This window comes from Scomber scombrus, chromosome 10 (genome assembly GCF_963691925.1).
Source record: "Scomber scombrus chromosome 10, fScoSco1.1, whole genome shotgun sequence".
Classification (NCBI taxonomy): Eukaryota; Metazoa; Chordata; class Actinopteri; order Scombriformes; family Scombridae; genus Scomber; species Scomber scombrus.
Window position 1 is genome coordinate 5,523,729 of NC_084979.1, and position 26,320 is coordinate 5,550,048.

The window sequence follows — 26,320 nt, forward strand, 5'->3', positions numbered from 1 at the left end:
CGAAATTGGCAACTAAAAATAAAGATATTGGCCTCTGCTGCATTGATTTCAACCATTTCAATTTAATGGATGTGCAATACTCATGTTTGTTCATCATAGTTGGTGATGACCATGTCACATCTCGTTATGTTGGGGTTTGGTGAGTGCTCAGATGGCTGAACAGACCGATCTGAAACTGAGCCCAGAATTCTCCATGGTACACTGGTCAGGTCAGGGTGGATGCGGATGCAAGTCCTTTCTTGGCAGATTTCCACTGCTGCCTCTTTGACATAATACAGGAGTTTGTCCTGCTCTCACAGAGGTCTGCACCTATCTCAACATCTTTGACTTCAGATCAAATCGAAAACTCATAAAGGAGGCTTTCACGGTTATCCATGTAATGCTTTGCGGGGCCATCTTGTGCTCGCTTGCCATTTTTCAGCTTGCCAATGAAGACTTGTTTGGCAGTCTCGTGCAGGGCATTCTGGTCACATGGCCCATCCATCTGAGCTGTGCCTTGCTAATGTTGGCCTTGCTAAGGACTTGAGTGTCAGGGATTCTGTCCTGCCACTTGATCTTCAGCAGTTTCCTCAGACAGCTCAGGTGAAGATGGTTCAATTTCCTGGCATGGCCCTGGTAGACTGTGCAGGCTTTGCACCAATATAGAAGAGTTGGTAATACAACAGCCTGGTAGAACTTCAGTTTTGTCTCCTGCTTGATGCCAGTGCTTTTCCATACAGAGTCACACAGACATCCAAAGACTGCACTGGCCTTGACAGTTCTGATGTTCACTTTATCATCTATCTGCACAACATGAGACAGGGTACTTCCAAAGCACATAAACTTGTCAATGGCTGGAGCATTTGGTAGTTCACAAAGATGGTTGGCTCAATGTAGGGTTCCCAGGACAGGTACAGGTACAGGACTTCAGGCTTTCTTGCGCTGATTAATAGGCCAAAGTTGTTAAAAGCTGAGGAGACGTGGTCCACACTGGCCTGTAGTTCTTAATTTGAGCCAGCAGCCAGATCACAGTCATCAGTATACAAAAGTTCTTGAACAGTGACCTCCTCCACTTTGGTTTTGGCTTGCATTCTCCTCAGACTGAATAGCCCACCCTCAAAACAGTAGATGAAGCTAATCCCAGTGATGTGGTTGTGGAATGAGTCTTGCAGCATGGCAGTAAACACCATGCTGAAGAGTGCTGGAGCTAGGACACAACCTTGCTTCACCCCTTGCAATACTGAATAAATCAAAATGCAATACTAAATCCCTGGAGTACCCCTTTAAAAGAAGATTATGTCTTGAAGTACAATTAAGAGGGTGTTTTCAAGGATTTCTGCACTGCTGGTACAGTAGATGTGTCCTAGATCTACAAGGTTTTGCCAAATTATTACTACATGCACATGATTACAATAAACGCTCACATTGCATGAGACACGGCTGTTTGCAAGGATGTTCAGTGCCAGCTCTACTGATGAGTTTTTATACTTTCACATAGAGAAACACACAGAGGCAACTTCGCTTTCCACATCCTGTGTAAATTTCTCAACAGATTTCCGCTCTCTGCAATGGGTGCCCACTGGAAACAATCTTCCTCAATCAGCCGCAAGCAATTATTTGGTTTGGTTAAAACCCAAAACAGTAACTGAACCAAAACTCTGACCATAAAAACACACACACTCTAGCACTAACCTGATATAAGGTGGCCTAATACTGCTCTGGTTTAATGTGGTCTCTTGTAACCCACAGTTGATGCCTGTTTTGAAAGACTCAATGCATTGTTTAGAAGCGCTGTATCTATTCAGAGAATGGAGAGTAAATGGAATCTTTTTATGTTGCATATTCATTTTATCAGTCAGAATGTAATAAGTGCTCTTAGACGTCTACTTTCATTTCCTCAGCCAAAACTGTGTAGTGGATGTGATGCAGTGACAGTTGCAGACTGAGCTAGAGAGTAAATGGAAAAGTACAACGAACAAATGGAGAGAGATTTCTGCTACTAAGAGTTGGGTTAAGAGGGCCCTGAGACCTTGGAGGCTCCCGAAGGCCTTCATCAGCGTGCGACCTTAATCTGCACAGAACAAAGCGAATGTAAATGATCTGAGAAAGCGAGAGGAGGGGCTGCGAGAGATTCAGCAAAAGACTAAGAAGAACCGAGACAGGGGGAGAAGCAAAAAAAGGGTAAAAAGGGCATAGAGGCAGAGGTTATCAGAGAACAGTGTTTCATTCTTAAAGTCGAGGTAATTGAAAGAAGGAGGTCATGTGGTACACGTGGCGAATATAAAATAGACCGAAGACAAGAGAGGACACAAGTGGCACACTGAGATAGATCCTTATTGCCACTGAGGGGATTTTCCACTAATTTCTTCTGAAGAAAAAAAAGAAGCACTCAGCAGAAGCAATACAGGATACAAGAAGGATATTGTGTTTGATGTTATGGCCGATTCTGTATGGGGATTTCCTGACATCGCTGAGAGCCAACCACAGTGTGCTACATTGACCCTGTTAGTGTAGAACGTTATCTAGTGTCATGTTTCTTGCTATGATATACAAACGTGTCCTCATTAAAAAAAAAAAAAAAATCTTACAAGCGCATTATCACTTAACAGCGGCCTCCTATGAGTAGAAAATCATTTCCCGATCCCTGCAAACCTGGAGCAAAGCCAAAGCATTAGTAATGCAGTGTCAAAAAAAACAACCCAAAACAAAACACATGGGTGTCAACGAGACCCGTGGCCAGATGATCTCACTTCCCTAAATGTTGACTTTTGGGAAACAGTAACGGCGCGCACAGAATCATCTTTATCAGTGCAGTATGCTCACAGATAAGCAGTGAAATGTTAAAAAGGATGCATGACAGTGTCGAGCATGATCTTATGCTAATTTGCGCTGTCAGACGTGTTACAGCTTTACATTCACCGCTGTGAACACAAGTCAGGTATAGTCAGGTGTGACACTCATCTGTCTGACAGACTGATTGGAGAGGCTCTCATAGGCAGAGACATGATTGGGAGAAGATGGAGCTCACAGCTGGAAGAAGCGAGGAGATTGCTCGATTCTGTTTGGCTTCATGCTGAATACAAAATCCAATGAAAAAATCTGTATAAAAGCATTTGAGGGTGATTCATACTGTATGTACACCATGTTACTTTACTGAGTGAGATGTAGGTGTTGCTCTGACATGAAATGGAGTTATCAATGACAGATCAGACCTAAGACCTGCTTACAGGAGCTTTTGTTCTACAGACCTCATAATGACCTGAGGTTATTTCAGTAGGTGATTTAAATAAGTTTCAACTGATTATGGAGCAACAGCTGCTGGCCTCTGTTATGTAATTTCTTTATCAAATTATGTTATATGGATGGAATGTCTGGCTATAATGGTACAGGTTCCTCCAACAACAGGCTGCTTACTTAAAGGAATAATATGACATTTTTGGGGGTTGCTCATATGCTTTTCTGTTGAGAGTTACAAGTTGATACGCCTAATTCAAAGCTACATCCAGGAGACGATTAGCTTAGCTTGGCTTAGTTTTGTTGGAGTAACTGTTCATAAAACCACAACCTTTTCTTGTTGTTGCACAGATTAAACAAACATGATATTTGATGTCATATCTTCAATATTTTTCAACCTGGACCCTATTTTCCAATCTTTTTGTGTCTAAGTGACTTGTGTGGACAACAATTTTTGAAATTGGTCCAGTATTGAGTGAGAGCGTTTCAGCCGGCAGCTGTGAAACGGGCTGTAATGTAATCCTTTGGGGCAATAGCGTCCTGTCAACATACGTCCACTAAAAGTGCTTATTTTGGCTCCGATAGGTTCAGATTGTTATTACAAGTGTCTGATGACATTATGGAAAGGACCATACTGAAAAATAATACGTTTCTCTTTATCTTTCGCTTGATCAGGTCTGTTTTTTTATTGTGTGTAACCGAGTCATGCTCAAGGACAAGTTTCGTGAAAGTTGAGTTGTTGTCAAATCGGTTAAATATTCACCAATGACTGATAATTAGCATATTTCAACAGTATCTCAAATCTAGGTTTCAGAACGAGACTTCTCCTTGAGCGAAACTTGAATAGTGCACTTAAGACATGCTGTTAGGTGGATTTTGTCACCATGGGACAGAGCAAGGCTAGCTTAGTTCCTATTACACAAATTAAACACCTGCGGGAACAAATTTAGCTTGCAGGCATAAGAATGGTAACAATCTTCTCATCAAACTCTAGGTGAGAAAATGACATAAGAGATGACTTGTACACAACCAATCAAAACCTGACACTGTAATTTCCCACAGCCGTGCTACCACAAAACGCTGATCAACTTTAAACCACAGGAAGCTAACTGACACATCAGCTCATTCATTCGCAGCAACAGACTTCAAGGCAGATCTGAAAGCAGCTCCTACAGCCAAAGTGACACTACAATAGGTAGAGGGCCTTCATGCTGGATCCGGCCCCAAGGTTTTTATTTAGAACGTGTAATGAGATATAATGCGATGCGAGATTAGCTTTGCAAAGTCCAAATTCAACATATCACTGACAAAGTTTGCTTCTTGCCACACACACTCTCTCTCTATTTCTCTCTTGTTGAGGTGCTTCTTGTGCCACAGCTCCCATAGCAAACAGGAAATCATATATGCTACCTCAGGTTTTCACTCATACCCCATCTGTAGAGAATTACCCCGTATACCTTCAAGTATCACAGACAGTTTTCAGTTGCCTGGTGGTGAGTATCCTGGTACTCACCACCAAAATACACACCACAGTCTAGTTTCAAGGTTTAACTGCACATAATGCATCACATAAAAGAAAGTATGACCATATATAGCAAAAGGGTGCATGTTTATGATAAAAGGGTGGAATTTAACAGCTTTGGGCACTGCAGATTAGTAAGTATACAAGATATAAAGTGCCTTTCAGATTCGGGCATGGCACATAGCACTGAGGGGCAATGTTGCATCAGGCAGGCCTGCAAAATTCAACCCAGGGCACCAAAAAATTTCCACAGCTGTCTTAGTGGTGGAGTTTTATGTGTTGGATGGATCGTTTACAGGTAGTGTTTGCAGAATGCATACCTGTAGGTTCTGGAAGAGGGCAAACTTTAAAAAAAAAGGGGGGTGGGTGGGGGGATTAAAAAAGTGAAATGAAAACAGTGCCCGACAGTGTGGCAGTGTGAGAGGGGAGAGAGGCTGTCAGACTGGCCACATCCGCTCCTAAGGCGCTACTAAAAGCCTTTACTTTGTTCTATATCAACGTTTTCATTGAAATTTTTCTACGACAGTTAATTACAGATCCATTTAGTGTCGGTTCTACTGCACTGCTGGTTTTGATCCCACTCTCTGTTGCAATGTAATGTAAGTGTAATGAAAGTAGAGATAAAGAAGCATCACTTGAAATACATACCTTATTGATACAAAGAAGACATACTGGGACTTGCAGCTTGTTTTTCTGATGGTTTTTACAGTATTTCAACATGTGACCAACATTGCTATGATTATAATCAACGTGCATCCATAATGGACAGTCCTAATCTGAGAACAGACACACTGTACGTCTTAGTAGATAAACCTGATGCTGATTCTGGATCTCCTTCGAGGCTTAACTAAACTCATCAGATAAAAAAAAAAAATGTGGTCGTCTTTTAAGAGCATTTGAGGTTACAACGTCTTAGCTCGTGTTGCTCTGTTACATTACCATCATAATCTTTGTCGTTACATTGTAAACCAACAACACAAAGGGAATGCTACTGAGGAGATGCCTGTTTTTGTTGTTTTGTTTTTTTTTGGTCTTTGCTCATCTTCATCCCATCATAACAGCTGTCAATACATTGTAGGTGATAAGCCAGGAAGGGGAATTAAGGTTCCACCGTTGTGACAGCACAGCAGTGTTGAGTTATATTTACAATGGCTGTAAATCACCCCATATGGCCAAGACACTGTAGCAGGGCTCCACACAATGGCCACATAGACACCTAAGCATAATTACACAAGCATGTAAACACACACACACACACACACACAGAGTGCATCAACACTGAAAATGGTGCACACATATTACATAATTGATACCCCTAACAGTGAGTACCCTACATCCATTTGTCCACTTACAAAACCCCCCCAAGTGAATACAGTGTCCCTTTAAAAACACTGAACTATATATAAACACACACAGATGGTCACTTTAATCACGCATTTACACAAGCATGCATGCACTCTTATACACACAAACACACACACACACATACTGTAAATATATTTGCACACACAGGTTGTTATTAGATTCGTGACAGTTGTACATACCTGACTTTATGGTCTTCTGCTGTCTCTATCTGCTCCTCAGCTCCTCTCCTCCTCTCTTCTCATCCCTCGTTCTTTCTATCTCACACACACACTCTCTCTCTCTCTCTTTCTCTCTCTCACACACAAGCACACGCACGCACACTCACAGAGAGAGCAGTGTGTTTGAATCTGACAGATTTCTCTCAGCTCAGTACCCTCCTCCCTCCCTCCCTCTCACTCTCTTGCTCGCTCGCTCGCTCTCTCATTTCTCAGGCACACACTCAAAAAACAGCCCTCCCCTCTCCCTTCTTTCTTTCTTCCCTCTCCTGCCAAATACGCCAAATAGCCTCCCCGCTCTCTCTCTCTCTCTCTTACTCGCTCCAGAGCTGCCTCTCTCCTCCCATTCCCTCCCTCTCTCTGCCTCTCTGCCTTGTGAAGCAGTGTGAAAGCCACAACCCAAGCCACACCCCCAGCTCTCTCCTCTCCTCTGGGCTGCTATAAATACCGCTGCTGCTATGAATATACCGTCTTTCTCCCTCAGCATCCCTCGCTCCCGCTCTCTCTCCATCTCCATCCCTCGCCCTCGCCCGCACTGCCCTCCCTCCATCCCTTTCTCTCTCTCTCCAAATGTTTTTCTGATGACCTTGTATTATTCGCCCTTACAACGCCATCACATGACAGTATCCTTTTCCTCTTCACACACTCTTGTGCAAGATGCAATGATACACACACACACACACACACACGCAGATATGCATGCTTCAAGGAGGCATGTCCTGAAGCACGCACACACACAAAGACCCACACATTTACATGATAACAACCACAGACATCAGTGTTTCGCACTACCAGTCTCCTTAGCTTCCTGTCTGTTGCACCGGATGCGGTGCATTTTTTCCTCCTTGACAGATGACAAAAACACACTCTGATCAACAGATACCCATCGACAGCAGATCACATTGTGCCACACACACACACTCCTTCATAAATGATTTGCAGGCCACTTGCATCCCTAATTCAATTAACACCTGCTCAAAAGATGAGTCAATCTGCATGTGTGGACATTGTAATATGCAATAATGAAATCTATTTGTATTCTAAAGATGAATTTAAAAAAAGCTGAGTGCATCCCTCATCCCTTTTTCTTTCATGTGCCCGATTCATCAAACAAGCAATGTAGTAAACCTGGTGCACGATTGATGAATATAAGATAAAGAAGTGTTGCATTCTCTGTGTTTCTGCATCACAACAGTAATAGATGTCAGCTGGATTTACCTGCAAAAAAAAAGAATTGGATAGATTGTACAATTGGTAAATGTACAGTAGGTATCATGAACATTAGGGCAGCATCGTGTCTGCCCATGCTCACCGCCAGCAATATTGTCTGGGAATGAGGTTACTAACATCTGGCGCAGGCGTGTTATGTGCACCGAGGGTACACTTAAACAGAATCAAATCTTGGGCTGCAGGCTATATAGTATGTCACGGACGTAATTAATCCTCGGATTGCAACGGCGACTGTGCTGCAACTTCACGAACAAAAAGAAAAACCCGGAGCCGCACAAAGACAGGAGAAGAAATTCTACCTGATTGAGATGTGGGTATTTTTCTGATAAGTCGTGCCCTCTTTTGATCCTGGCACCACAGACAGCCTTTTTTTCTTTTACCATATAAGGTGGTAGAGCCCTGTGTGATGCCTTCTATGTTTCTGTTCACATTTTGTATTGTGACGGGGGTGTTTTTTTTTTTTTTTGTCTGTTACTTTGAGTGCTTGAAAGCTGCTGAAGATAAGATTGATAAGTAAGTGTCACGAGTCCCTGTTTAAATCACTCATATTTTTCACAACATTAAGATATAAAAAGGTGTGATCAAATAGATATAAAGGTGTTGATCCCCGTAATAAATTGCTTTAACATCATATAATTCATTTTGTGGTAGCAATTAATTCCCACTATTTCACATTTATAAGCAGCATATAAACATTTGACATATGGTTTTATGGTTTATAGGGAACATAATGTAGTTGTGCAGTTGCACACTATTAGTCAACAAGTGTGAAGACATATTAACACTGCGGTTACTATACTGTCAGTCATTATCTGTATATAGCCAGATCCAGTTAACACTTATATTTGCAAACAACTGCATTATAGAGTGTTATAATATACTGCCTATAAATGCTTAATATGATGACTTAAAATAAGGTGTTTTCTATCAGCAACACAGATGAGTCAGAGGAGTTAAATTACAAAAAAATATCATGCTTGAATATGATTGACAGTGTACATGATTTTATTTCCATTAATGGTAAAGCAGTTGATCATGTTTTCCCCAAACTGTTTGATGCACAGTAGTTAATTATGAGTCACCAGCTCAGAATCAGTATGACAGTGTGTGTGTGTGTGTGTGTGTGTGTCGGATTAAGTGTGCGTGTGTGTGTGTGTGTGTGTGTGTGTGTGTGTGTGTGTGTGTGTGTGTGTGTGTGTGTGTGTGTGTGTGTGAGTGAAGGTTTGTGTTGAAAGAGCCACGTCGCTGACGGGCAATAAACTGCATCTCGTTGCGTGCTCGAGAGGATGTGCTAGTACACGTGCAGGTGTATTTCAAAACCGTTTCCTCTTCGCCTCCGTCAGCGCGAGGGCTGCTTGCAGGTCCTCTGCAGTGTGCGCGTGTGTCTTCAAGGAACACACCAGAACTTTGTGCAGTTCCTCGGGGTCCACCAGGTTGAAGCGCAGCACAGCGTCCACCAGCTGGGAGCGAGCGTTGCCGATGAACGAGTGCGACAGGAAAGAGGAAAGGCCTCCCCCGCCTTTTGTGACGTAGAGCGGGACTCTGACCATTCCCAGAACCTGGAGAGAGAGAGTGAGAGAAAGAGAGAGATAGGTGATGAGGAATAGCACACACACACATATACACACACACAGACACAGACACACAGACACATTACCTCCTGCCCGTGATCTGTTGCTGTGGACGCAGCTGCTCTCTCCACCTCCCTAATCTGCTCCTCCTCCATCTTCTTCACATAGAAGTGAGTGATAAGACGGGAGGATTCAGGGGCATAGCAAGAGTCCACATGATCTTCTATCGATACAGGAATAGCCACACCCAGCTCCTCCAGCAACTCCCTGCCCAGTCCTCCCTCCAGGGTCTCCTCCGCTGGGTTAACGAGCCTGAGGCGTGGGAGGTGTGGGGGTCAAAGTTCAGAATCAGATATGAACGTAGATAAACAATGTCAGCTGTATTGCTCTCCTGTGACTCCTCAGAGCAGAAGTGAATAAATCAAGCTGATTGAAATGCTTGTTGGGTTTCGAAAAGGCCAACAGCAGCCGCTCCTGCCTCAAGTCACAAGAAAGTCACAAGTCCACTGGATCTTCAAGTTAGAGGCATGTGAAAATGTTCTGAAATAGCACACAATAACTAAACTACCATATCAAGTTTTTAATCAGTATCTGTTGGTAATGCATTAGTGAAAATACAACTTAAGGGACGGGTTCACAATTTTTCAAGTCTGTCTTAACACAGTCAGGAGCCCAAATAAACATTAAACCAGTTTTTCTTGCTGTAATCATTCCTCCCTTCATAATACACTTAAAATGATGGAGGAAAAAATCCAAAGTCCTCCTTCTGTGCTACAATGTATTTAAAAGTTGATCTGAAGCTAATATGAAGCTTCAGTCGTCCAAATGAGTCAAATCAAGTCTTCTATGTTTCAACATTATAGTCTTTTTGTTACTATACTTCCACCACAGCTCAGCAGAGAAACACTAAGAAGGAATTTGATGCTAAAAAAGACCGTAAATGTGTCAGATATCACTTGATATGACTAACTCAGACTGCTGAAGCCTCATATTAGCTTCACATCTACTTTTAAATGACTGTGGACACACTGTGGATTATGTCGACTTTCACTTCCATTAAAAGCACATTTGAAGGACATCTTTTGATAATCAGTATGAACAGGAGGAATGATTACAGTGAGGAAAACCTGTTTCACTGTTCACATAGACACCTGACTGCTGGTTTAAGACAGACAGAAAATTTGAACATTTCAATCTTTAAATCCAAGAGTTGAGCCCATGTCATATGACTGAGTGACAAAATAGCAGAAACACCTCACAAGCATTTGTATTGTCTACTGCTTAACCTTTCTCTTTATATCTGGCTAAAACTTTTCATTATAAGCAATACTTATCGACATTGGTAAGCAAATGTGTTGTTAAACATAATTTAATGAGTGCTGTAGTGTCCACAACATGTTAATTCAGCGCCAATACTGAAACACAAGTCTATGGTATGCTAGCTGCTCTGTGAGGAATAACATTGAGCTAAATGCTACTGTCAGCATGCTAACAATAACAATTCTAACATGCTGATTATTAGCAGCAGGTTTCCATGTTAGTACACCATCTTAGTTTTGCGTGTCAGCGTGCTAACTTTTGCCAATTAGTACTATTTGGTCATAAACGACAGTATCAGCAAAGTTTACAGTACACTAGTTTATTTCTTGCATGGAAATGAAATACAAATAAATTTAAAAATTATTGAGAAAACAAGAGTCTAAGGTATGCTAGCTGCTCTGTGAGGCATAGCTTTGGGCTAAATGCTACTCTCAGTATGTTAACGATGATAATGCTAACACGCGGATGTTCAGCAGCAGTTTACTATGTTGGGTGCTGGGTGAAAAATGATTATATCACCAAAGTTATTACAATTCTTTCTTTTCATGAAAATGAAATATGAATAAAACAAATCACTTTTACTGAGAAAACAAAAAAAGTTACTGAATGTTAAACATTTTGCTGAATTTCAATTGACAGTGGCATTCCAAAGTTGCAGTTTGATTGACATGCATTGGAGCACTTATTGTATGATTTCCTGTCAGTATAAACGTGTTAAGTATGTAGATTTTGTGTACTAACTGCGAAAAACAGAATTAATATGTAGAATGTAACTAGGACACTGTCATCACCCTTTTTCCGACTCTCTCCTTGTTATGTAATTTTTGCTGTGGTGGCAAATAATACCTTGAGATTCTTACAGAGACTACTGTAAATCACAGATACAAAGGCCCAAGTGACTCCACTGTTTTCTAATGCAGTTTTCCTTTGTGTTGCATATGTAATCATGACTTTTGAGAATTTTCTTCTTGCCTTGTTACATAATTTTACCGTGTTGGCAAATGAGCCCTTAGAAATTCTGGCAGCAACTACTGAAAATCACAGATACAAAAGGCACAAGTGACTCATGTTAAGTTGAATACTAATCAAGCAGAATGTGTCTGACAATTACAGGTTTTTAAAAGCAAGATAAGGCCGCTTCAACAGTAATCTATCTCATGCATATTTTACCCTTGTGGTATGTGTATTCAAGTGACAAGTTTTGAATGTTTACTCTGTGCCAGAAAGGTTTATATCTTATGACAGGGCTCCTCTTTTAAATTTGAAAAAAAGGAGACAAATGTGAGCTACATGTACCTGTGCACATGACAGAATATAACAAAAGCAGCACCAGGATAGACTCACCCGCCAGGGAAACCCAGCAGACCATCAAAGCGCATCTGCATCTGTGGAACACAAACACACATAAACACCCCCAGAGATTTACATTTTTTCATGAAAACATAAAGATGCATTCAAAGAAAGAGACATTTCCATTTCCGTTCCTACACCACTCCTACAGGACACCTGATCACATGTTCCTCCTCACCAGTATGATATGTTTAATGGGAATTTTTCCAAACAGCTGAGTTTTGGTGTCAGAGTAGAGCATCACGTGGCATGCATGCCTACAGCCTGCACACGCCAATGCCTCCGCCCTCGACAGCTGTCCACTCGCCATCTACAAGTATACAAACAAACACACAGGGCAGTATCACACAGACACAGTTCAGAGATTTCTGATCTCTATGGATGAGCGCCCCTTGTCATGTGTTGCCATCCAAATATATTTGCTCTCTCTGTTTATCCCTCCCTCTCTCCCTCCCTCACATGCTGAGTCAATGAATTCTTTGCACAGACCTGCCTGAAACCAAATGATCAGCTTGAAAACCTGTGGGCTTGCATTCAGAAAGCTCATGGAGAGCTGCAGTGTGTAAAACCAGGAAGTTTAAAGGAAGATCTTCATGACTTGTATCAAAACGCTTTAGCTCCCTCTGCTGGTGTGGAGGAGGGTGACAACTAGGGAAGTCCCTATCCTGGATAGGCATTTTTTATGTAGCTCATTGCAAATATCTTTTACAATAATTACAATACATTTTAAAATAATGTTTTGGTGTCTTTGTTGTTGTTGTTTTTATTCACTTCTTTATCTTTTCTTTCTTATTCTGATATTGATAATTGTTGATATTGACAATTTACATGAACTATCAAATCTGAAAGTCCTCCCTTGAAATAAATATGTAACCATGACATACTATTCGAAAACAAACAACATCACCACCACTACGAATCACTATGACTTCATTAATAAATAAAACATTATCACCTTCTTGACAATGTCAATAAAATCTGAAAATGTATAAACTTCATAAATATAGAATTTATGGGAGAGTTGTTGTATTGGATTGTTTACACTTTGTAGTGTTGTATGTATAAAGGCATTTAGGTGTTGCTTTCAAATATACAATATTAAATACTGGTTGTGTTGGGTTAGCTGAAAATTGACTTCCTTTTTTGCTTAGAAGATTTAACTAGCATAACTACTGACATACATCACACGTTGAATGTAGCCACTGAATATTGTTTAATGAGGTAGGGCAGCCTAAACAACATCACAATTGCTTGTAATGAAATTATACCTTGTATGAGCTAGATTTTTATATTTCATATTCAGTTGCTGCCAAGTAGGCCTACGTTTTGTACCTGTTGGGGTCTGCATTAAATGGGTCTGCCGTGCACATACATACACAGAATATAAATGTTGAATAAGTGGACCACTCGATTCAAAACGGGGTTTTTTCCCCCATTAATACTCACACATTGACTCAGTTAGTAATTTTCTGCCACGCCAGCTCATGTTCTTTTGCTGCTGCTACTATATTGCTTGTTTTCTTAAATATATTCTCATTATCTGCATTCATTAATATTTCGACCTGGTTTCAATGAAAGAAGTGATGATTATACTTGCAAAGATTGTTGAATGGAACCATCCATGTGATTTTTCAGGCAACTGGATTAAATAAAGCAATTTTTCTGATATAAAAACATTTTTTTTTAGAAAACGGGTTAAAGCATGCTACTCTGTTAAAATGAAATGAAAGCCACCCGAGCAGGTAAACTGGGACGCATTTAGGAAAATTATTTCACACAGTAACGCCTCTGCTCAAGCGCCTTCACTAAACTGCTGTGTCACTGTTAGTCAGCACGGCACTTTCACCTGAACCGTGGAGCCGAGCAACACTAAAATCTGACTGATGTGTACTTCTCTCTGGCTCAGGCAGAGTATACCACGTGTTCCGTCCAGCCAATTGGAGACACTCCGTGGTGAAGCGTGAATGCTGAGACCACAGTACAGTTCCGCTTCATAGACGTGAATGACGGTGTTAGTGTGGCAGCGGAGCCTTGTTTTTGCCAAAAACAAGACTTGGAGCTTCACCAAGGATATAAGTGCGCCTCAGAAGGTAGTATTGTTGTCAGACTTAAACATTATGCGTGTGTAACCTTTCAAATGGGACACCAAGCCCGGGAAAACATGTTAGCGTGAGTGTTGACAGCTAACTAGCTAATGTATCAGCAGCCGACGGTGAGCTGTGTACATAGGTCATACACTGCATGTATTATATATATATAGAGAGAGAGTGAGTCCACGTACAGGGTTGTGAACCTACGTACTTAAAATATGTTTAGAGAAATAATAAATACTTGTTTAATACATTTAAGTCTTTATGCACTGTTTAATGACACTGTAACAACTTAGAGGTATGTTCGTAAGTGTAATACCGTAATTAGTCTTGTGTATGCAAAAACTTATGTTTGCTTACTTTAGAGCTTTTTCTGCCTTTATGTGAAGCGTTCTGATAAAGTCATGTGCAAAATAAGTGCTACAGGTTTCTACACAACAACAGTTTTTAACATTATTTCAGTAGTAGTGCCATTAGTTGTAGTGAATGTGTTCCCCGCCCCTGTGTTTTCTTGGACTTTTGTTCCTCTTTTGTCACTGACTTTAACAGTTTTTTTTAATTGTCTCAGGGGACTGAGAATGGCCCAGGGTATACCAAACGAGGTGTTGATGAATACCACGTTAATAAAAGACTTGGCAGATGTGGCAAAAGATGCAGCGCTTCTGCAAGGTGTCCTAATGAGGATCCAAGAAAAGCCTAACTCATCAGAGGTGAGAATTTTTTTAACTGACTTTTACACTGAACATGACTGCATAATACTTTAGTATTGCCCGACATGAAACATACTGTCATACATGCAGTATTCAATAAAATATGTTTTGCTTTGTTGGAATTTGAATGTATTTAAGAAAAAAAACAGCCTTTGATTTGTTGAGCAAATTAAAAAGGATTTTGCCTGATTTGACAAAATGAGCCGCAGCCAATAACAGAGGACACGACACCACAGTGCTGTCACACTATTGCTGTTAAAACAGGCCTGTTCAATGCAAAGTCATGCTAGGAATTTGTTTTGCTTAGTGCAGGATTTCGGACAGATCCTTGTTTAAGCCCCTGTAGGCAAATTATGTCCTGTGTTGTGTTTTTGGCGGGGGAAAAAACTAACAATTATTTTGTTTTTCAGTTGGTGACCTACGCTCCATTCACACTCTTCCCTACGCCTGTGCCAAAAGCCGTGTTCCTCCAGGCTCTGTCATTGCAAACACACTACAACATACTGGTGGACAAGATCAGCCAGGATTCAACCTTTCTGGAAGAGGCTCTTGCTAGGTAAAATATGTACACACTATATTGATGTTGTCCTGTGTAGTTTGTGCGCATGTTAGGCTATACTGTGTAGTTTGAAGTAGCAGCATAACAAAGGTTTCCCTCAAAGATCACAATATTTCTACATTATCTGACTGGATATATCTTCATATAACATTTATTAATAGAATTTACAAGCAACATATTGATTGAAATGGTTCTCAGGATTTTCACAGAGTGGTGTTCTTTGTTTATAGCACCATTGCTGTTGATGATTTCACAGCAAGGTTGTTCAGGATCCACCAACAGATCCTAAAAGAAGGAAGGTCTCAGGTATGTGAGCACATGTGAAAACTTGCTTCTGTAGATCTACATGTAAGTTAATTACTGAGCTTTTGCTGACACTGATGTTTTTTTGTTTTATTTTAAAAATCGGTTAGTTTGGGGTCTGAGGCTTTGATGTCTTACCATGAACAAAAAAATTACTATAATTAATTTGCACATAATACTACTACTACTTCTACTAATAATAATAATAACATAATAATAATTATACCCCAAAAAGTGAAGTTGATATAAAGTTAAAGCTCGAGTTCAGGACTTTTGTCTCCCCTTTCTGGCTGTGAGAATATACAAAAAACATTTCCTACCTCGTTGCTACTGTAGTGACTGTAAAACAGTGGATAAATTGATTTGAGCGTCACACAATGTTCGTGGAATGACTTGTCAGAATAAGAAGGCTTAATCAGCATTGTGTCATCTCGTTTGACAAATTCTTGAATGTAACAGATGTTCATTGAAAAGTGTAAAAATTCTGCATTGCAGTCTTAAAATAACCATTTAGAAAGAATCTTACTGGGACCAAGACATGTTTGCTTGTGTTAGTGATTATGTTTCAAAGTTTCAACAACATCTCTATGCCTGATTTAATACTGACTCACTGTTCAGATGGAGGACATAGAGAATAATTACATATACGTTTGAGAGCATGTCTTACAATTTAAGCTGTAAAGTTATCCACTATGATGTTACACTTGATCTAAAAACATATATTGCTAATGAGAAATAACATGCCAGTGTTTATTTTTTATAAATCATGATAAATAGTTGTCTTCTTTGTTATTGCAATCAAGTATTTTTTCTTGCTGAGTAAATTTGGCACTGAAGGTTTAGCCATGACATTTTAGTCTAATAGGGCACCTTAGACTTGCACTGCATGAATAGGCAAAAGGGAGAACACATTTTTAAAGGTCGTATAGGCCAAGTCAGATAGTGTCCACGTTCACAATGGCTGATTATTCAATAGCTGTCAGTCTAGCTGTAAAGAGTCTAAGATGGATGGTGAGATGAGAAATTTAGGGTCAGGACAAAGAGAAACATGTGGAGACAGTTTGGAATCTGAATTTGAAAGACTTGGAATAGCATTTTATGTAAGTTATAAACTAATTTATTGGATATTAGTTGGGAATCTCAGTTTACTGTACTTATTTATGCAAGTGAAAAATATTAAATGTGGCTTATTTCCTGTTGACCACCCATGGCCCATTTTTAAAATAACAAAAGAACAGTGTTCAACAATATGCCTTCATCATTACATTCATTTCAGAATATTTTATTGGATCTAAGTGATCTAAAAATGGATTCTCTGCCTTCTTTCCAGTCTATTATGTTGGGTATCAATCGGTCTGACTACATGCTGGACCAGAGAGCAGACGGGTCGTCATCTCTGAAGCAGATAGAGATCAACACCTTTGCTGCTAGTTTTGGAGGTCTCTCGTCACACACGCCAGATGTACACAGGTATGTCAGTCATTAGTAAATCACCTGTAGAGTGTTTCATTTGTAACGTGAGGGTTTTGTGATGATTTTCATAACTGTCATGAAAAAATGTGTCATCTTTTGGTGATCAGCACTTTAACTCAAAATGGGTTACCTACTGGAGCTCAACAGAAATGGCAACCCAGTTTATGCAGACAATCAGTCCACTGTCAACCAATTCATGCAGTATGTTCGTCCCTCTTTTTCCTCTTCTGTCTTCCATATCATATAATATCATATCATTATCACTGTCACCCTCTGTGTAAAATCTTTTGCCCAAGCAGATGACAGTGTGCTGTTGCTTTTTTAATTGAGCCGGAGAAATAAATGACAGGGAGTGAAAGGAAGTGTGGCTGGAAGGCAGTAGTAAACCATAAATATTTGTCTTCTCGCTCGACAGACACATCCTTAACGTGGCGGGCCGGCTTGAAGAGAGCCAGCGTATCCCTGACAACAACCCTGCAGCTGGTCAGGCCAGAGCTGTTGCCAAGGCCTGGGAGCTCTATGGATCAGAGAGGTAGGAGATGAGTACATTCACTGAATTACATCCTATGAAACTACATGTCATTGACTAATGGATTTCCAGACATTACTCACTCACTGTTCAATTGACTCACTTTAACTTACAGCTAGGCCTGTCACAATAATTACATTATCGATTTATCGTACAATAACAAAATTACCATCATCATCATGTTTATATGATCAGGTGACTGATATTATCAAGTGACTGCTTTGGTAGTCCAGTGAAAAAAGCATTGCAGTAGTCCAATCTATAGAAATAAATGCATGAATAGTCCCTGATCAGTTGCCAGTGAAATCTGTGGACTGTAAAGAGTATCCAAATGTTAGGAATAATGTTTTAAGATAGCGGTCAGGGTGTTTTACAGGAGCACTTGTTGTCATTACAGAGCAGTCGTCATGTTTTTGGTGGAAGAGAGCCAAAGGAACATATTTGATCAGCGATTCATTGAGAACGAACTGTGGAAGAGGTGAGGACTGAGTGCTGAACAGCCGTACTCAATATTATATGTGATATGAAAGTAAAAGTAATGCTAACTTTAATGCCCAATGACTCCCTGATGCCTCCTGGCTAACTGAAATATGCTGATGTTTGTCTTTCTCTTTCTGTTCACTTAGCGTTTATTCACATACTTAGCTTCCATTACCTTATAATGTCTCCCCCTGCGTGTATAACACTATACTAGATTTGTTCTATTCCTCAGGGTAAAAGTGATGTTGGCCTGTATTGTGAATGATGTGAAAAGTGAAGCTTTTTTAAAACCAATACGCTGCACACGTTTTCATTGTGTTTCAGGAAAATTCCCACAGTAAGAAAACGGTTTGATGATGTCCATAAAAAAGGGTCTCTTGATCAGGACAAGAGGCTGTTTGTGTAAGTCTGTTTTTATCTGTTAAATGTAAATTAATACATTTTATGAACTAATAATACATTCATACATTAAAAATATATGTTCAGGAGATGTATTACTGTGCATTTATGCTACTCTTCTTTTTTTTTTCAGTGATGGCCAGGAGGTTGCAGTGGTGTACTACAGGAATGGTTACATGCCTGATAACTACATTTCTGAAGAGGTCTTACCTAATTTCTTTATTCCTTGTTTTAGTCATTTTATGTTCTGACGAAGTGCAGTTAAGATGGAAAATTGTGCTGTTTCTTTTTCTCAGACTCCACCACCTTTAAGGTCCACTTTCTCAAACAGAGATTAAGACTAGTCCTAAACTAAAGACAAGACTCTATGAAAATATCCATTAAGAAACAAGTCCAGTCTCTAAACTTAATCCCTGTCTGGTGAAATCGGCTTGAAGAGTTTAGTTGGCAACAGAGTAAAAACTGACTGCAAGTAGATTTGACAAATGAGAAAATCAAAACATTGTCATTTTTTCACCAAAATTAGTGAATATATGCAGGTTTTGGAATATGGGTAAACTAGCTTAAAAATAGGCAACTGAATGGCAAGTTGTTTAAACAGTTAATAATTAGATTGGATATAGATTACAGATACCCATAATTCAATTCTTCCTGATTTCTATTTTCAGAATCCAACAATGCACTGCTCCACATTTTAAAGATATGAAATCTACTATCAGGCTACTCTACAGCTGATGGTGACGATACAAAACGACCATTAGCTGGTGTCTGAACTCTTGCTTACTACTGAGTGAACTATTCAGTGTTTATTATGTAGGGAGTAGTGACAGTGATTTTGGAGCAGCCCATGTGTTTACAGACTTCCTCGGATAGAAACAGATGAAAGAGCAGCCGGAAAAGGGTTGTAAATTCCACTCGGGTGTCATGTTTCCATCACTGCCGATCAGAGCTGACGACCCAGGAATGAATGCTGATTGTACCCTTTCCCTCTGAAGACAAAAGCCATATCTTAGTGGGTGTTAGTGGGATTTTTTGTCCAGTGTGAAAGAGGCTTTAGAGTTGCACACATTGGACATGAATATGCAGAATAATCAGTTCTTTGATTAAGCTTTATAAGATTTTAAAGTAGACAGTTCTTGGCTGTTAATTCAGGCAAATTTTCTAAGTGCAGAGCTGTATTTTAGTGTAAATATCTGATCAGAACTACAAATCATCAGACATTCTTATCTAAATGACTGTTTTGGAACAAGAGCAGAAACTACAATTGGTTTCAAGCCAAAGCCATGTAGGAAATCACTACTGAATGAAAGGTATAGTCTGCTGAATTTTATTCTGACTCTGATGGTCCACTTAACTGTAGCATATTGATGCAGGTTTCTCAGTGTCATGTTTTTAGCAGCTTAGAAAATCCACTGTGGCTTTGTGTGGTACTCCACTCTATTCTTCTGTCAGTGTCAGCTAGGGGTAACCCCCCACCCATCCATCACAGTCAAAGAAAAACAAACTTCATTACGCTCTGCTGTGCTCTGTTTTGTCATGAATGTGGAACAACAGGGAGCAAATATATGAAGCACCAAACACCCTGAATGCTGTGCAGACTCACTTTTGAGTTGACAAAAATGTGAATGATGTTGATAATGATTGTTTCTCTCACATATGAATGGATTGCTGATTTGTTAAACATAAAGTAATAATTTGCATTGTACTGACCTTCAATCAGAGTCTGTTGGTTAAAATAAATGGGCTGTATCAGAATCCTTTCCAGAGGGAAAGAAACACATTATGCTTTTTGATTTGTAGACTTGGGACACTCGTCTTCTGATGGAGCGTTCTCTGGCTGTCAAATGTCCAGATATCAGCACTCACCTGGCCGGAACCAAGAAGGTCCAGCAGGTGCTCGCCAGACCTGAAGTCCTGGAGAAGTTCTTCCCCGACCAGCCTGACATGGTGCAGCAGATCAGAGCGACGTTCGCTGGCCTCTACAGTCTTGACATGGTGAGAGAAATAACGACATCACAAGTATGAACATGGAGTCGGAAAATGGAATGTAGCTCTGTTTCTATCTGTATTATCCAAAACTCGTAAGCCCTGCCTAGTTTTTAGCAGTCCAATCAGATGTGAGGATTTTGTAACTGAACATGGCCTAAATATTCAGTTTCACTAAAAGTTAAAGATGCTCTAACTTCTGTTTCACTGGGTCTTTAAGAACAAATGTTTTGTAGTGAGAGCAGACTGCATCAGACACACACGGATAAGACATCAACCAAATGTCAACTGTTCCAGTTATATCACAAAAACATTTTCATTTTCTACAGAAAATATAAAAGTGAGATTGTTGCATTCTTCTAACATGTCCTGGTATGTTTTATTTTCCTGTTGTATGTCTTCAGGGCTCAGAGGGAGACGAAACGGTAGCGATGGCTTTGGCAACACCAGACCGGTTTGTCCTGAAGCCTCAGCGAGAGGGAGGAGGTACAATAAAAGAAACATATTTTGTGAATTAATTTCCCCATGCGTGAGTGTCCCTACCTCCACTGAAGGATATACATGCAGAATGAAAGCTACCAATCCTCACTCCTACCAAGGTAGCTGTTTTGTGCTGACAGTCAGTCACAGAACTGTCTGAGTCTGAGTCCAGATCAACTTTCACATCATTAGAGGCAAGCTAGCGTCAAGTCTTAAGTGAAGTCACAAGTGTGTCAGGGTGAAAAGTCACAGTTGTAGTTCTAGTATATTTTAAGCTTTTGTTATTTATTTATAGTTTTATACTTATAGTTTGAATAGTTTGCCCACATTAACTACAGGAAATCAGCACTGCTACAGAGGGCATGTTTTGTGTTTAAAGAGTAATCCTGTGTTAGACCACAAAATATAGCAGTGTGAAGTGGACATTTATAGAAAATGATAAGCGAATGATAAAGCAGTTGTATAAATTCTGAAGACTTTTCTTCTTTCACTCCTTTATCTCAGTGTCTTACATGGTAAATACTCTCAGAAGCATTTACACCATTACTCCATCCAGTATTTATTACACTTGGAGTTTATTACTGTAGGGCAAAACGAGTCTCGCGTTATATGGAGTTTTAAATAAGTCAATTGTTAAAGCAAGCAAGTCTGACTCAAGCCTCAGGTCCGGGTTGTTTTATATTCAATAATCATGTAAGGCTGCAGAGCCACACAGTCATACGAAGATATTCCAGCTAGCAGCTTGTTGTATTTGTATTAAGTTCTTGTGTGTAAAATACTATACTATAGGAATATAAAGTCAGGTTCTTCAGTGTTTTCCACACTTCATTACAATTGTTGTTATTCTAGGTAACAACATCTATGGATCAGAGATCTGTCAGGTCCTGGAGGGAATGAAGGAGAGTACAGAGAGGACAGCCTATATTCTGATGGATAAAATCCATCCCACCCCCGGACAGAACTACCTGCTGAGACAAGACGCTCCCCTCAAAGTCAGTACCTGTCTCAGTGAGCTGGGTGCATTTGGAGTGTATGTCAGGTCAGTAATCACTATTGCATTGGTATAAAACTTATTTGTGCACGGCTTTTGTGTCAGATGAGATTTGATTAAACTTGTTTTGCTTACAGGATTAATTTGTTCATGTCAGCTGAAGCTGTTTCTAAGTTATTCAGAACTGCATTTCAAGCAGATGGAGTATAATACCATGTTTATTAAAGGATACGTGTAGAATTATGAAGTCTATCTACTCGCTGCCTATAAGCACAGAGACAGTCTCTCCCTGTAATCCTTCCTCTCTGCAGGATTAACTCCTCAGCCTGCTATAAGACACACGGAACAAAATCCACAATACTCGTTCTGCACAAAAGCAAACATCCCAAAGTTCAGTCAAATCTGATATAGTGCACTAATTATCATATCATTTAATTTTAAGCAGATAGATTATGTACTTTTGTGTAGAGATACTTCTTGGTGTAGACTTTAACAGAACCAGCAGACTAGAAAGACTGTGTTTACAGTTCAAAACAGTGACATTATGAAACACTCCTGAATGATTTTAAGCGAAACTAACAGTGGATGTATTCACTTTAAGACATTTTATCTTTAAAGTTACACCAATTTTTTTATTTATTTGATCATATTCTATTTTTGGTGCCAAAATTTAACTTTTGCTGTTCTGTCTCTTAACTGTATTGCTTGCCTTTAATCCTGTCCAGTTTTCATGAAATAATTCCACATTTACTAGTTGTAACTGTCATTTGTCTTTCTTACTTTACAGGCAGGGTAAAGACATGGTGATGAACGAGTGCATCGGTCATCTGCTAAGAACCAAGAGTTCAGAACATTCAGATGGTGGTGTAGCAGCAGGAGTGGCTGTGCTGGACAATCCTCTCCTTGTCTGAAAATCAATGCAACACTCATCTGCTGGGATTCCAACAAAAACCAAAATCATTAAAGGACACCAGTGAAATAGAGGTTAAATTTGAATCGCACTGTAACTGTACTGTGGCTGCTACAGCATACAAATCAATGAAGTGAAAATATGTGTCCCACATGTAATTAATGCAAGATAGGTGGAGTGAAAGTGGTGTGAGTGTAGGCTCACATGTTGCTCACAGCCTCCAATCTCTAGAGTGAAATTGCAGCTATTAGTGGTGACAACGTCTTTGATTTATTTCTAGTGTAAAACTAAACGTGAAAGCATTTACTTCACTCTTCAGTTCCTCCTCTTTTTTACTGTGTTCCACCATTCTGATTGAAGGTTTTTCCTGATGGAGAACACTACACAAAACAAAGGGACTGGATTGAATTACTAATGTATCTCTCTCTCTCTCTCTCTCTCTCTCTCTCTCTCTCTCTCTCTCTCTCTCTCTCTAAAACCTGCATGAGCTTCTCCTTAAAGCAGCTACTCCACTTGTATAACACTTTTTAGTTTAAAAGACATCTTGAAAAAACATTGTAATGAAGTTACCACAGCAGGGAATCTGTGTAAGCCCAGCAGGTTGTCGAGCTTGCAGTACAATGATAGAAACCCTGTCGGTGATTCCAGAGTTAATGAGGACCAACTTTTTAACAATAGATGATATGATGAGTGCTGTTCTCAAATACACACTCAAGAGCGGCATATATATAGTAGCACTGTAAAAAAGAAAAAAAAAGGAAAATGCAGTCAATGTTTAACATAACATGCTCAGTTCAGAATTATGTCTAAAAAAATCTATATTTAAAAAATCTTTATTTACCTCAATGAAGTTAAGACCGGTTCTTTATTACGTGCACGCTGTGACGCATCATTATTTCTAATTTGTCCATCTTCAAAAGTATATCTTGTAATATTATAATAAAAAGTCTCAGTATGAACTTCTTCAGCAGCATAATCACAAGTGATTTTTGGTGGAATATTTTTATAATTGGGTGCACGAGTCTGTGTGTGCACATAAAGCATACAAATCATTAGAAACATGGCCATCTTGTGGAACTCCTGTGTTACTACAACATGTTTGGTTTGGTTTGGTGTCACTAAAGCAATGAAAGCACTCAGTGTTACTGTCAGGAATCAGCTCACAGTATATCACAGTCTCCAACAACCCTTTTAATTAAATCTGATTATGTTAAAGGTCCAGTCCACATATAAATACTCTGCTTTGAATAATAATGTGTCTGACATGTTTTTTTTTCCACAAGAAAAGATGACCTTGTTTTGAAGATGTCATCTAGTCCCAGAATTTATGAACAGTTTAACAGCTGCATTCAGAGTTTCTCCTACTTGTGTAAATGCATGAGAACCTTTAAATTTCCACATCACATTTCTCTATGTGGAATACTGGACCATGATTGGCTCCAAATAAGCTGTGACGTCACGATTCATGCTTGTAGTTATTCGTCAAATGTTTGAGTGGAGGGGACTTTAAGTTTCATAAAGATACTCGAGATTTACTGCAGTGCTTTGAATTTTTTTATTGGATTGGTTCTTGTCATGTTCGGTTTGTTTAAAAAAAAAAAAAAAATCAAGTTTCATTAAACAGCTGGTATTTTACACTGGCAAAAATAGTATTTATACAGACTGTGACATTTTGCTTGCTGGCTAAAATGACACCAAGCATTTTTTGTAATTATTGTCATTAGTAGTTATTTCCTCTTCACATTCATTAACACAGTGGATCAAATAATGCATTAACCACAGCAAAAGGTTTTAATGATTGAGTTGTATGTCTTATAAATCTGTGCCTCAAAATTTAAAAATAATTTTCCCCTGAATATCACTGAATGGTGAAGGCAGTGTGCCTGAAGTCTGAAGAACATATTTATTAGGTTCAACAGTATGTAGAAAGAAACAGTATTAAGGGATCTTACACTGCATTAGAATGTATCATAGGGTTAATACTCTGATTGTGTAATACAGTAACACATGAATTGAAAATCTGAAGATGTGGTGAAGGAAAATGAACCAAGTCACTCCCCTCAAAACAAAAAAACACTTTTAAACTGCTTACCATACTCAATCAAAAAAATGTAAGAAAAAAAAATCTGTAACAGTGTTGTTTATCTCTCATGATTTATTTTAATATACCAGATTATTTAAAACACAGAATTGTCACTGAAAGTAATAGTTTGACATGTTAGGATATGCACTTATTCTTACAGAGTTATATGGGGGGGACTGATACCACCCTCGTGTCTATACACTGAATAAGACCCAACCATAATTTAGCATGAATACTGGAAAAGGGCTCTCCAGTCCTGGCTCCGTCTAAAAGTCAAACAATCTACCTATTAACATTCAAGATCCATTCCTTGTTATCATTTTACAACACAAGGCTAAAATTATAAAACTTGTTTCATAAAAAAAAGTCCTAAACATAACTATTTTTAAACTAAAACACTGATGCTTAGTAGATGGGTACCGATGAATGATGTTTCAGTGCTGCTGTTGCTTACGCTACTATCTTATTAATAGAGCTGCTACAATTATTCCAACTAGCGCTGCTTTATATATGTAGTTAAATGTTCTATGTAAACTTGTTGTGTTGTAACGAGTTCAGCTGTGTTAAACTTTTTGTAACAGAAGGAAAGATGTTTAGGAGGGTCTGTCCCTCACTAACCCTGACCCTTTGACAATGTTCCATCACAATATTTGTTTCTTACTGTTCATATTGTAATATCATGACATAACAAGACACTTGTTAAATAAGCTATCAAACACTTTCTCATCATTTAATATATTGAGGCATAAACAAATAAAGTAGTTATTATTTAGAATTAGTATGGAGCAACATTTTTCACTTCTTTTTCCATTAAATGCAGAGCTGTGCACAGTAAAAAGGTTTGAATGGAACATTGTCTACAGACCCTCCTAAACATCTTTCCTCCTTTTACAAAGTTATTATGACCAGTTCACCACAAGACACTAAATAATATGGATACAACTTAGTCTTTACAAACACTTTAAATGCTACTATTAGTTGTTAGTAATGTTATCACTCCTGATTGTGATGAGTCAGCAAGACGTCCATCACAGCTACTAATACTGTTTACAGTCTGTCATTACTACAGAGACAACAGCTGACATGTGTCTAATACTACTGATACAGCTGCTGCTACTGATAACATCGCCACTCATACTTTTCATCACTTTTTTAAATCCTCTTTTTAAATTGAGCTGCTCATCAGTAGAATTAATGTTTCTCTTTTTAAACTGAATCAATTTAATTTCACTTGAAGGAATTCATCAGATTTTTCACAGCTCCCTCTGGAGCCACAAAGGACTTCATACAACAGTTTAAAACACATGCAGTAGTACTGCCCAGTACATGTAAAGATATTTGATGTGTAAAATGACAAATTTCCTTTTGCAACTTTAATTCTGGATTAAATGATCTCAATAGATGTATCCCTCCCTAACCCTAACACCATGTTCCATCCAAAACATAAACCCTGTAAAAACCCATTCCTTCTTTTACAGTCATTATAAAATAGGATCAGCTTCATTGATCCCATCCAAAACTTAACATGTTTTTTTTCTGTC

The 26,320-nt window shown here is 39.2% G+C and overlaps 3 protein-coding genes across 6 annotated transcripts in view; 1 reads left to right on the forward strand and 2 right to left on the reverse strand.

The window, feature by feature from the left end:
* Positions 1-6,489, reverse strand: part of arhgap4b (Rho GTPase activating protein 4b) — a 28,370-nt gene extending 21,881 nt beyond the window's left edge. Inside the window, exon 1 of one of the 2 annotated variants that reach the window (XM_062426829.1) lies at positions 6,280-6,489. The gene's annotated coding sequence lies outside the window, so the exon portion shown is untranslated. The remainder of the gene's footprint in view (positions 1-6,279) is intronic. The other variant, XM_062426828.1, reaches the window with a different exon arrangement.
* A 2,038-nt stretch (positions 6,490-8,527) lies between these two features.
* Positions 8,528-13,414, reverse strand: zgc:103759 (U8 snoRNA-decapping enzyme). 3 transcript variants are annotated; one of them, XM_062427078.1, is made up of 5 exons: positions 13,384-13,414; positions 11,965-12,096; positions 11,781-11,821; positions 9,203-9,428; positions 8,528-9,104 (listed from the first exon to the last, which is right to left on the reverse strand). In XM_062427078.1, exons 2-5 carry the CDS (start codon positions 12,094-12,096, stop codon positions 8,859-8,861), a joined length of 645 nt encoding a protein of 214 aa, XP_062283062.1. In that variant the 5' UTR covers positions 13,384-13,414; the 3' UTR covers positions 8,528-8,858. The 3 variants fall into 3 exon arrangements, with proteins under 3 accessions (XP_062283062.1, XP_062283061.1, XP_062283060.1); XM_062427077.1 differs by lacking the exon at positions 13,384-13,414 and adding an exon at positions 12,276-12,350; XM_062427076.1 differs by lacking the exon at positions 13,384-13,414 and having other exon boundaries at positions 11,965-12,227.
* A 337-nt stretch (positions 13,415-13,751) lies between these two features.
* gss (glutathione synthetase) lies at positions 13,752-24,275 on the forward strand. The gene is made up of 13 exons (XM_062427075.1): positions 13,752-13,876; positions 14,445-14,586; positions 14,997-15,142; positions 15,376-15,451; positions 16,779-16,918; positions 17,337-17,453; positions 17,848-17,928; positions 18,255-18,332; positions 18,463-18,532; positions 20,130-20,324; positions 20,720-20,801; positions 21,645-21,834; positions 22,574-24,275. The coding sequence occupies exons 2-13, from the start codon at positions 14,455-14,457 to the stop codon at positions 22,695-22,697; spliced, it is 1,431 nt and encodes a 476-aa protein (XP_062283059.1). The 5' UTR covers positions 13,752-13,876; positions 14,445-14,454; the 3' UTR covers positions 22,698-24,275.
* The last annotated feature ends 2,045 nt before the right edge of the window (positions 24,276-26,320 follow it).